Source organism: Neolamprologus multifasciatus, chromosome 22, assembly GCF_963576455.1.
Source record: "Neolamprologus multifasciatus chromosome 22, fNeoMul1.2, whole genome shotgun sequence".
NCBI classification, from domain to species: domain Eukaryota; kingdom Metazoa; phylum Chordata; class Actinopteri; order Cichliformes; family Cichlidae; genus Neolamprologus; species Neolamprologus multifasciatus.
This window is the reverse complement of record NC_140459.1, coordinates 3,469,922-3,482,067: the sequence shown is the minus strand read 5'-3', so window position 1 is coordinate 3,482,067 and position 12,146 is coordinate 3,469,922. Positions and strand designations below refer to the sequence as shown.

The 12,146-nt window shown below is 44.1% G+C and overlaps 1 gene segment (V, D, J or C); it reads left to right on the top strand.

Annotated features, from left to right (window-relative positions):
- The first annotated feature begins 7,244 nt into the window (after positions 1-7,244).
- On the top strand, positions 7,245-9,418 carry LOC146492619 (Ig kappa-b4 chain C region-like). The segment is given in 2 exon segments: positions 7,245-8,238; positions 8,937-9,418. Coding segments are annotated over 2 exon segments (465 nt in total).
- The last annotated feature ends 2,728 nt before the right edge of the window (positions 9,419-12,146 follow it).

Sequence of the window (12,146 nt, the reverse complement as noted above, 5' to 3'; positions counted from 1 at the left end):
TCTATGGAAATCATCTGACTGATGCCAGCAGAGATGTTTTTTGTCAATGAATCAACCACTTCATGATATGGATCAATGTGATGATTTCTATCAGTGGTTCAGTCCCTTTTCTGATAATATTGACGAAAAGTTTCCAATTAGCCCTCCTCTCGTGTTAGGGTCGGCACCGACCCATTTTAAATTTCAAATGCATAAAAAAATCAAATACATTTGTTTATTGTATCAAGGCTTTTTGACTTTGTCAGGAACCTCTATTTCTACAAAATAAAACAAAAAAAAATATTTTCACTAAATTATAAAATGCCCTAGTTGAAATTATGACCTTTGTGTTGTTAGGGTCGGTTTCGACCCAGGTATAATATTATGAGTATAAAGCAATAATTCAAGCAAAAACTGAAATCATAAGTGCACTGTCAGCTAAAGCAGCTCCTCTCCTAATCATATGAGCTTTAGGGGATTCTTATTTTGCATGTTTTTGCAGTATACCTGCACAAAAACAAAACAAAATAAAGACGGGTATGTCAAGACATGTGAGGTGAATTCACTCATTTGAGTGGCCATTTGACTTCCAGAGTGCACATTTTGTCACGGCTGGGGCGGCAGTCGTGTGGAGGTGAGGAAGGAGGATCCAAAAGCAGACAGTGGCGGAGGTGCAAGTGGGTTTTATTTACAGTGCACAAATAACCAAGGTGTGGGCAGAACTGAACATAAACCTAAACTGGAAAAGCTAATACAAAAGGAGGACATGGAGCGAGGGGCAGAGAGACGCGGAGCAGATACACAAATGAACACATACGACGCGACGAGAAACACAGGCAGACACCAACTATAAATACACACACCAGGTAATCAGGAAATGGCACACAGGAGGGCAACACAGCTGGGAGGAATCAGGGCTGACGGGACAGGGGAAATGTAAACTGAACATACTCACATCAGACAGAGACCTTCACAATAAAACAGGAAACTCAGACACGAGGAACCAAACAAGACAGAACTAAACAGACAGCTTCACAAACAGGCGGGGTGACACGATAGACAGACAGAGACACAGACGCAGACTCAAAGGCAGACTGAATATAACACATAGAACTCAAACAGTAATAATCAACAACCTCATAATAAACTAGAAAATGATAATAAACTGAAAGCGCTGGGTCACCGACCCAGGACCATGACACATTTACAATTTGCAGCATACAAAAATGAGAAGAAGATTCACAGTGAGCCAAGTTCTGGATCATATTTTTGGTGAAAATGAAGGAGAGGACACAGAGCAACATAGCGATTCAGATATGCAGGTTTCTAAGGAGAAAGACAATGTGGACTATCATCCAGAAGACACAGACACATCTGATCAGAGGTGGAGGTCGCTGGTGCTGAAGCTACACCTGCTGAAAGATTCAAGTCCAAAAATGGTAATAACTTTTGGAGCTCAGTACCTCATGATGTACATGGCAGGGCAGCTGCTGCAAATGTCATCAAAATGACCCCTGGAATCACAAGGTTTGCTCTGACCAGAGTCAGTGACATCAAGAGATGTTTTGAGCTATTTATGCCATTGTCACTAAAAAGAATCATCATTACTGTGATAAACCTTGAAGGAAAAAAAGTCCATGGCGACATGTGGAAAGATATTGATGAGGAATACCTGGATGCTTTCATTGGTGTTCTTCTTCTTGCTGGAGTGTACAGATGCTGCAATGAGGCCACTGATAGTGTATGGGACGCATCAACAGGCAGAAATATTTTCTGGGCAACAATGTCACTTCACACATTTGATATCATTTTGATTCAAGAGTCCTCAGATTTGACAACAGAGAGACCAGACCGAGGTCTGACAAGCTTGCTCCCATCAGGGATGTCTGGGAGAGATGGGTGCAGCTTCTTCCGCTGAAGTTCATCCCAGGGCCAGAGGTGACAGTGGATGAACGTCTTGTCCACTTTTGCCCCTTCCGGCAATAAACACCCAGTAAGCCAGGGAAATACGGCAGAAAAATCTGGGAAGCCTGTGATGCAAAAACCAGCTATGCCTGGAATATACAGATTTTCACAGTCAAAGCTGTGAATGGCACCCCTGAGAATAAACAATGAAATCGTGTGGTCCTCGATATGACTGCAAGATCACAATATCAGCTGTGATATTTTATTTTATTTTTTACCAGATATGACCCTGGACAAGAACTTCACAAAGGAAACTTCACAATGGTGAAGCTGTATCATTGGGAAGTGATAAAAAGCCCAAAATTACCCACGACTATAACCAAAACAAAGGAGGAGTGGACTTTTTCTTTTTTTCAGTTTATATTAAAGGTCTACTGCTGAAAAAACAAACCTTTTTTTTGTCTTTTCTTGATGTAAATATATATGGGTCGAAATTGACCCGTAACACCATAGATGTCATTTTAGTAATTAATCTTAAAATGAAAAAATCTATAAAACAGATTTATTTAAGAGATGTGTCCTATACCCCTCAGTAATAGTCAGGTAACACAAAAACCTTTTATTTATTAATATGATTCTCTTGAGGTTAATTTTACAATTTTTTTCAATTGAAATCGAGGGGTATAGTGACAAAAAAAGACCCAGAGGCCTGCACCAAAAGTATTAAAACCAACATTTTCATGGATAAGGAAGCCTAACAACGTAACCAAGAGATGAGAAACAAATTGGATGATAACTTATTGTTTTTAGCGTATTTTATAGCTGATTTAATTCACGGGTCAAAACCGACCTGTTAACATAAGAGATGATAACAGAAAGCTAACACAAGAGGAAGGTTAGACATATTTCTGTTGAAATTGTTCCTTCATGAATGTTTGTTATTTAAACCCACTTGTCATGGTCCTGAGTCTGAGGACTCGGTGTTTTGTGTTTCTTTATATTCTTCCATATTCTGCCTTGTCTTTTGTTTTTGTTTGCCATGTGTTAGTGTGTTTGTTTCATGCCTGCCTGTGTTCCCTCTGTCTGTCCATGCTTCTCTGTGTCTGTTAGTTTCCTGTTTTATTCTGAAAGTTCATGTCTCATGTCAATGTGTTCAGTTTTACCTTAGCCTAATTTCTTCCAGCTGTGTCTCCCTCCTGTTGTCCATTTCCTAATTACTCCCCTGTGTATTTAAGCCCTGTGTTTTCCTGTGCTCCCTGTCGTGTCGTACCCTCAACTTGCTGTGTGTTCATGATTTCCAGTCCTCCTGCACCTCAGTTTAGAGTTTTTTTGCTTTTGTGAGTTTTATTTTATGTTGAAGTTTTGTTCCAGCAATAAAGCTGCATTTTCAGTTGAAACCTTGTTTCCTAAGAGTCCTGCATCTTTGGTCCACCACTCCTGCCTGCCTGCCACACAGCCAACCATGACAGAACGACGCAACCATAACCTGGACCCAGCCGGCTCATCTCGGGAGAGCGATCTCGCCCGCGTCATGGGCCTCATAAAGCGAATTTCCCACACGAAGGATACTAAGGCAATGGCAATTTGATTAAACGCTATCGGAACAATCCTCGAGGGAAATCCACATCTCCGCTAACTTAAGGGATTTATGAGCTTAATGGACGAGCTGCACGAAGCCCAGGAGGTTCTTCAGGCTCGGGAGCTAGCAGTCTTTGCTCCACTCCGAGGCCTCTGCAGCAACAGCAGCAGCAAACGGAGGTCGCCGCGAAGCAGTGTGAGCTCCCTGCAACACAGCAGCAGCCGAACACGGAGCTTTCTGTGACACCACAGCGATCGCCGTGGCAGGATATCAACCCCTTGCCGTGGCCACAGAGTGAACTACCGACTCCGGTCTGCTCCGGCTATCACTCGCCAGCCTCTTTCCTTGCGGCCATATGGTCGCAGGATGAGGAGTCTGCCTCTCTGCCATTGCCGTTCTCCTCTACAGTCTGTACTCCCACTTCCAGGAGGAAGCGGCACCGGCGCCATCACCATTCCTCGCTACAGCCGCACTCCAGCCCCTCCCCAGAGCAATCAGCAGCTGTGAGTAACCACGACAGTTCTTCCCGCACTCTTTCTGGGCATAACAATAAAAAAGGACTGTTTCTTCTGCTCCATGTGAGCCTGTTAACCCCGTATTAGCTATCCCTGAATCAGCTAAAGCTGCGGCTTCCACCCCAGAGACAATTAACCTAAGCTCTGAGAAAATTAAGACTGTTTTATTCTCTGAACTGCCACCTCAAGAGACTGTTCAGTGTGCACCCAAATGTTTTGTTTCTTGGACTACTGACACTCATTTAAAGACCTCAAGTGGTAATGTTGCAGATATTGAAACATTCTTCAGGGCCTCCCCAGAGTCTGAGTGCCCTCCCTCAGCAGACTCCGGACCGCTAGAGGCTAAAGAGCCAGCATTTCCTGAGTCATTTAAAAGCTCCACTGAGGTAGCCTGCTTGGCTGCCCAGCCGGTAGCCCGCTTGGCTGCCCAGCCGGTAGCCCGCTTGGCTGCCCAGCCGGAAGCCCGCTTGGCTGCCCAGCCGGAAGCCCGCTTGGCTGCCCAGCCGGAAGCCCGCTTGGCTGCCCAGCCGGAAGCCCGCTTGGCTGCCCAGCCGGAAGCCCGCTTGGCTGCCCAGCCGGAAGCCCGCTTGGCTGCCCAGCCGGAAGCCCGCTTGGCTGCCCAGCCGGAAGCCCGCTTGGCTGCCCAGCCGGAAGCCCGCTTGGCTGCCCAGCCGGAAGCCCGCTTGGCTGCCCAGCCGGAAGCCCGCTTGGCTGCCCAGCCGGAAGCCCGCTTGGCTGCCCAGCCGGAAGCCCGCTTGGCTGCCTGGCTGTCCCCAGTTCAGACTCCTGCTCCTCAGTGATTCACTCAATCACCAGCTTCACCACAACTGCCACTACAAACTGCAGCTCAGACATCAGCTCTCCCACCAGTTCATATTTCAGGACAGCATCAAGTAGCTCTGCTCCCGGTGTCTCCTGTAGCGATTCAGTCCCCTAGTCATCTACACATTCAGCCAGGGGTCCCTATACCCTCTGGCTCTACATCAGCTCCCGCTGGACACGCTGATGAGTCTATACAGCACTCTGCAGCTCCCACGTCGCCACCTGCCTCATCCGCTGGGGGTTCTGGAGAGCCCGGCCAGCACCTCCCTGTCTCCGCTGGAGGGTCCGAGGGGCCCGTCCAGCCTCCTGTCTCGTCAGCTGGAGGGCCCGAGGAGCCACTTCAGCCTCTTGCCTTGTCAGCTGGGGGTCCGGGAGGACCAAGCAAGGACGTCCTCATATCTGCTGACGGTTCTGGCGAGACCGTTCAGCCACCACCATCTCCACCACCTGCAACCTCCACACCGTTGCCTGCAGCAGCAGCTTCATCCACACCCCTGCCTGCAGCGCCACCGTCTCCGGCTTCCACGCCGCCGCCTGCTGGTCCAGCCTCAGCTTCATCCACGCCGCCGCCTGCTGGTCCAGCCTCAGCTTCATCCACGCCGCCGCCTGCTGGTCCAGCCTCAGCTTCATCCACGCCGCCGCCTGCTGGTCCAGCCTCAGCTTCATCCACGCCTCATCTGGCCCTGTGGTTGCCACGCCACCATCTCGTCCACGCCTAGCATGGCCGGCTTTTCCGTGGTCGTCTCCTCAACATTGCCGGCCACTTTCCAGGCCTTTGGTTGGACGTCATCGCCATCAAGGGCGGCCCCTTGAACGTGGCCGGCCTCCGGACTTGCTCCGTCACCACTGCCTTCTGCATGGCCGGCCCCCGGACCAGAGCTGTCGCCATTGCCGTCCGCACGGCCGGCCCCCTGAACTCTTTCTACGTCGTCGCCACCGTTGCTTTCCGCACAGCTGGCCTCCAGACCAGCTCTGTCACCTGGGTCACCCACTTGGTCGGCCCCCCGACCGTTTGACTTATGAACTTTTGTGCCGGCAACCTCCGGGTCAGCCTCTCGAACTGTTTGATCTGCTTCCCATGCTCCAGTGTTTTGGTTATGGTTTTGTCTTCAGTTTCGGTCCTCCAGTCCTCCTGCACCTCAGTTTAGAGTTTAGTTTGCTTTTGTGAGTTTTATTTTATGTTGAAGTTTTGTTCCAGCAATAAAGCTGCATTTTCAGTTGAAACCTCATTTCCTAAGAGTCCTGCATTTTGGGTCCACCACTGGATATAATTTAATTCATGATCATTAGATCATTGAGGTTCAAGCAATTCCTTTTATATTCATGGTTCACTGTGTTCCTTCGTTTTGAGTGAACACAAGTTTGACATTTTAGCTTGTTATTCATTTCAGAGTCAGAGAGCCGATCAGTGAGTTTGTATCACTGTGGTGGACTTTTGCTGGAAGTTAACTGTTAGTAGATTTGAGTCACTCAAAGAACTGAATTCTGTGCTTTTATTGATTCATTTTAAAACCCTGATGCTGCTGCTACATTTTATTGAACTTTACTAATTATATATTCTGACTCTTGGATGTGTTACATTTTGTCTTCAGACAGAGTAATATCATCTTCACTTCTTCTTTTTGTCTCCCTGAAAATGTTTCAGTAGAACTTGTCTCTAAAGCAAATAATGTTTGAAGTTTTTAAATTTCAGAGATAATATATTTTACATTTTGTTCACCCTTTGTCAAAGGTTTACGTTTGAATTTCATAAATAAAAGCACTTAATCAGCACGTTGTCTGAGTTTAACTAATTTAAGGAGTTTTCATATATTTTTTTTTTATATCTGTCATTAGTGTGAGGCCCTCCAAGAACATAAATCTCCACCAAGGCCTTACCTTCAGCCCCATCCTTAAACCTTCTTCCTCACAGAGAATTATGACCTTGTTCTCTGCTTGGCCGTCACCTCCCTAAGAGCAGGATGTCTGGAGATCTTCACGTCTACCATGGACCCTCTGTGAAGGTGCAATAAAACCTGGGGCCCATTTGTGATGACTTTCTACATGCATACAAGTAAGTGACAAAGTGATATTACTATTACTAATGAGATATGATTAAAATATATGATTAATACATCAGAAAAGAAATCTGCCACCACATGTCCATTTATAGAAAGTCATTTCTTTAACTGCTGGTTCAGTGTTTTATTTATAAATACCTGCTCCAAAACCACGGAGGTCAGGCAGAGAGACACTCTGAAAATGAAGGAAAAAAAACATTATTATCCATCCTGAACGTGTTTTGTCATCTGAGTTCAGGAAGTTGTTCTCAGGTCACCGTTACCTTGTACCTCAGTGTAGAACAAACAGGAACTTCAAATCCTTCATTCTGTCACGGTTCTGGGGCGATTCGACCCAGCATTTTGGGTTTATTATGTTTTGGTTTATTTTTTGAATGATGGATTGTTCTTTATGTTTCTCTGGTGCTTTGTTGATTGTTATTTATAATCTATGTTTCAGCTATTCTTGTTAAGAGATTAGTTCTTCTGTTTGGTTTTCCTCTGAATTATGATTTGCTTGGGTTTTGAGTAGTGATTCATGTTTCCTGTTTTATTGTGAAAGTCTTTGTCTTATGTTAGTGTGTGCAGCTTTGTTCCCCCTGTCTCGTCAGCCCTGATCTCTCCCAGCTGTGTCTCCCTCCTGTTGTCCATTCCCTCATTATTACCCTGTGTATATAAGCCCTGTGTTTTCCCGTGCTCGGTGTCGCGTCGTACCCTCAGATCCTGTCTGTGTGTTCCAGTTTGTGTTTTCATGTTTGGTTTCTGTTTTGTTGGTGGCAGCAATAAAGCTGAGGTTTTCAGTTATATTTCCGTCTCAGAGTCCGGCACTTGGATCCACATCTCCACCTGCCCGCACACAGAGCCCTGACACATTCCCTCAGCTGTTAGATTCCTGAACGCTGACAGGAGTCGTTTACATGAACGTTTCTGTGATTGTTCATTTTGAGACATTTACCCTTCATATTCTGTTTATTTATTTTGAACATTTTTGTTCATTTTGATGTATTTATTGTCTTTTTCCTTGACCTCATTGCTTGTTTATCTCTGCCTTGACGTGCAACAGTGCTTGTGATTATTGTTTAAAGACTGTAGGCTGTGTGAGTTTGACCATGTGAGCAGGTAGTGTGGGAAAGCTGCAAACAAATTTTGGAATTAATAAAATTATCTGAACTGTGAATCTAATTTTTAAAATACAATTTATAAAAACATGTTGTACTGTTTCTTTTTTCAGTTTTTATATTTATAACATTATGCAAACAGTGAATGATTTTGTTGAGTTTGTTTGTTTCAGAGTCAGAGAGCCGTGTCTCTCTACAGTCAGAGGTTTTTGTACGGCGCCTCAATGAGTTTGTATCACTGTGGTTCACGTTCGGTGGAGGAACCAGACTGGATGTTAACTGTAAGTACATTTGACTCATTTATGAAGCTCAAACTTGTATCATTAAGGTTCATTTAATTTCCTTCTACATAAATACTTCATGTTTCTCATAAATATAAAATCTAATATCGGTGTAAATTTTGAATTCAGACTAAAATCGTCTTGTGCATTTATTTTTACTGGAAATTAAACTTTTAAAAGGTTTTTTTTCTTGTATGAAAGAAGTTTTTATATTTTACATTTCATGAACGTTTTGTCTTCAACCTTTTGCTGCAAATAATGTGATGTCCCTTTAAGACTCATAGTTACAGATTTAACATTATTAACGACACATTAACAGTTTGCTGTCTGAGGTTTGCTGATTTTATGGATTTTAATGTGTGAGTAAGTACAGTTATCTTTATTGTTCCCAAATGAAGCAAAAAAAAAAAGTCAATGCTGTTTTCTTTTTTATATAAAAAATTGTTTATAACAAAATTCTGTTTGTTTGTTTTCTAATTAAAAAAACTAATAAATGATTCAAAGATAACTAACACGAAAACATCAGAAGAGAAAGAAATGATTTAATAATTTTTTATCGTTGGTACTAAAACTCGTCTGTTGCCATGGTTCAGCAATGAAGCCTGTCTGTTACCATGGTTACCAGGCTCAGAGAGGGAAGTGAAACAGCTGAAGATCAGTTTCAACTCCCAGTTTCTCTAACATCTCTCTCTCTGCAGTGGGTCGAGTCCCCCCCTCCCTGAGCGTGCTGGCACCCTCTAGTGAGGAGCTGCAGCAGGGGAAGGCTACAGTCATGTGTGTGGCCAACAAGGGCTTCCCCTCAGACTGGAGTCTGTCCTGGAAGGTGGATGGCAGTGGCAGCATCAGCTGGGAGGAGAGCAGGAGCCCCGTGGTGCTGCAGAATGACGGCCACTACAGCTGGAGCAGCACCCTGAGGCTCCCTGCAGACCAGTGGGAGAAGGTGGGCTCTGTGACCTGTGAGGCCACCCAGGGCTCCCACACTCCACTCTCAGAGACTCTGATGACAGACCAGTGTTCCCAGTCCTGAGCTGACTCACTGGGACTCTGATACTGGCTTTAGTCTGCAGCTTCTCTCAGTCTGCTCCCTCTGTGTCTGTATTGCTTTGATAGTTTTCATGTTTTCATGCTTGTGGCACTGTTGATGGTTTTAATACTTCAAATAAAAACTGAGGTCTTCAAATAGTGGTTTTCATGTGTTTCCATTCAGCTGCTCTTCTGTCTGATAATCATCCTTCAGGTTCAGCAGTGATGCTTCCATACACTGAAAATTTAATTTTTACTGTATCACTACACATCAGGATGTAACCTTAAACAAAAAACAGTAACATAATCACCACCAGCTGCTTTCTGCTATAAATAGTTTCCAAGTTGTTTGTAGATGCATAATTTTCCATCATGTGGGATTTTGGGATATTTGCTGTTGGGTGTGGCATAAGCAGAAAAACATGGTGACAGATTATTGTAACCTGCATGTGACCCATGATGAGACCCGTCCTGGTTTTCTTCAAAGTCAGAATTGATAAAATAACCCAAAGAAAAACTAAACTTTCTTTATCAACATAGGAGACACTAAAAATGTCTCTTTCAGAACATCAGTGCAGGTTAAAAAGTGTAAATGTCAGAATAATTTATGTCACAAAGATGAAGTTAAAGACTTGATGAACTAAACTTTAAATTTTCAGATCAAATCATGTGAAATATTTCTGTGACCAAGAATGTAGCTGAGCAATTTACATACATACATATATCAGTACTGCAGTTTACTAAAATATTCTCATTTAATAACTACTTCCCAGTTTGAATATTTACAGGAGAGTTTCTTCATCACAGATCTGACTCACAGTATCAACTGTTTTGTGTTTCACATGTTCTTCTGTGCTAGCTCGTCAGGATGGACACAAGTCTGATGTTTTGAGTCAAACCCACATAAACATTAGTTATGAAAGTTAGAGTTTTATCAAGGCCTAAGAAATGATTTTGCAATTATTTTAGAAAGACTGTGAAGTGTGTGTGTGTGTGTGTGTGTGTGTGTGTGTGTGTGTGTGTGTGTGTGTGTGTCCTCAGTGAACTGTATCAGTCTCTGCAGTATCTTCCAGCTGCAGCAGTCACTTCAGTTTCTGTTCAGTCTGACTGAGGGAGGTTTTTGTACGACTGTTTTTCACTGTGTGAACACACGCTCACTGCCAGGCCAGTGATAACTCTGACAGTAATAAACTGCTGCATCTTCAGCCTGGACTCCACTGATGGTCAGAGTGAAGTCAGAGTTTGATCCACTGCCTGTAAAACGAGCTGAAATCCCTGATACTCGAGTGCTAGCATACTTAATGAGTAGTTTAGGAACTCCTCCATCTTTCTGTTGGTACCAGGCTAAACAGTTGCTATAAACATTCTGACTGGTCGTACACTTGATGGTCACAGTTCCTCCCACAGCAGAGCTCACTGCTCCAGGCTGAGTCACTGTATATTGTCCTCTGGACTCTGAGGACACAGAGACAAAAACATAAAGCAGCTTCATGGTTTTGTGGGCTTCATTTCAGAGGGACAGATGTTGATAGAGGAGAGGAGTTTGATTCTCTGGACTTTACCTGTGAAGCAGCAGCAGAGGACAGTCCAGATGAGGACGCAGATCAAAGTCATGTTTTTGCTGAGGAGGATTTCTGTGGCTTCTGTTGTGATGAAGGACAGCTGTCAGTCATCCAGTGTTCAACTCTCAGGACTATAAACTCTCCCAGAGCACTGGAGCATGGTGCTGCTGATGCAAAGTGCCTCTCTATGGAAATGACTGCAACAGGGAGTGGGATCGATCTGATGATGCTGTTGATGATGTTCACTGTAAATTATTTCAAAAAGAACATTTCTTCCTCCTTCTATGAGACCCAGTGTTTTGTGCTATTTCGTTGTTTATTGTATTTTTTGGCCGTGTTCACTGTTTTATTTTATTTTATTTTAATTTTGAGTCTTGTGTTCTTTGTTCGTTGTATTAGGTTCACTTCTCCTGTCCCATCATTATGTTAATGTCAGTCAGCTGTTTCCACATGTGTTCCCACTTCCCCGTATCACCTCCTGTATGTATTTAAGTCGTCTGTTTTCTGTATGTCTGTCATGGTCCTGAGTCTGACGACTCTGTGTTTTGTGTGTATTTATATTATTCTATGTTCTTTGTTTATTCTGTTATATCTTTTGTTAAGGTTTACCATTTGTTAGGGTTTTGTTCTGTGCCTGCTCCCACTGCTCCGTGTTCCCTCGGTCTGTCCATGGTGTCACTGTGTCTGCTTGTGAGTCTGTTAAGTTCAGTGTCTTGTCTGGTTCTGTGTCTGTAAGTTTCCTGTTTTATTCTGAAGGTCTTTGTCTCATGTGAGTGTGTTCAGGTTACCTTTCCCCTGTCTCGTCAGCTCTGATTTCTCCCAGGTGTGTTCCCCTCCTCTCTCCCATCCCGGGATACAGTTGTGTGTATTTAAGCCCTGTGTGTTCTCCTGCCTGTTGCTGGTTCGTCTGTGTTTCTCCCTGCGTGTTTCTGTGTTTCTCTGGGTCTCCAGTTAGCGCTTCAGGTTTGTTTTCTTAGTTTTTTCCAGTTTAGGTTTTGTTTAGTTTCCTCCACTCCTCTGCTGTTTCTGTTTGTACCTCCACCTTCTCTATAAAAACTCCCCTGCATCTCAGCTGCCTGCATCTTTGTCCTCATTAAATTCCACACGGCTCATCCCACGAGCCCTGACAATGTCACTGTCAGGTCGTCTGTTATACCCACCACAATTGTCACCGTTCTCATAGTTTTTTCATAGTTTTCATTTTTGGTTCAGCCCTCGACCCAAATAAAGGCTCGTTTTTTGTTGAAACCTGCAACTCCTCTGTCATCATCTGTCGGACCGGATCATTTTGAAAATCACTCTGTGCTTCACCTGCCTGCCCTC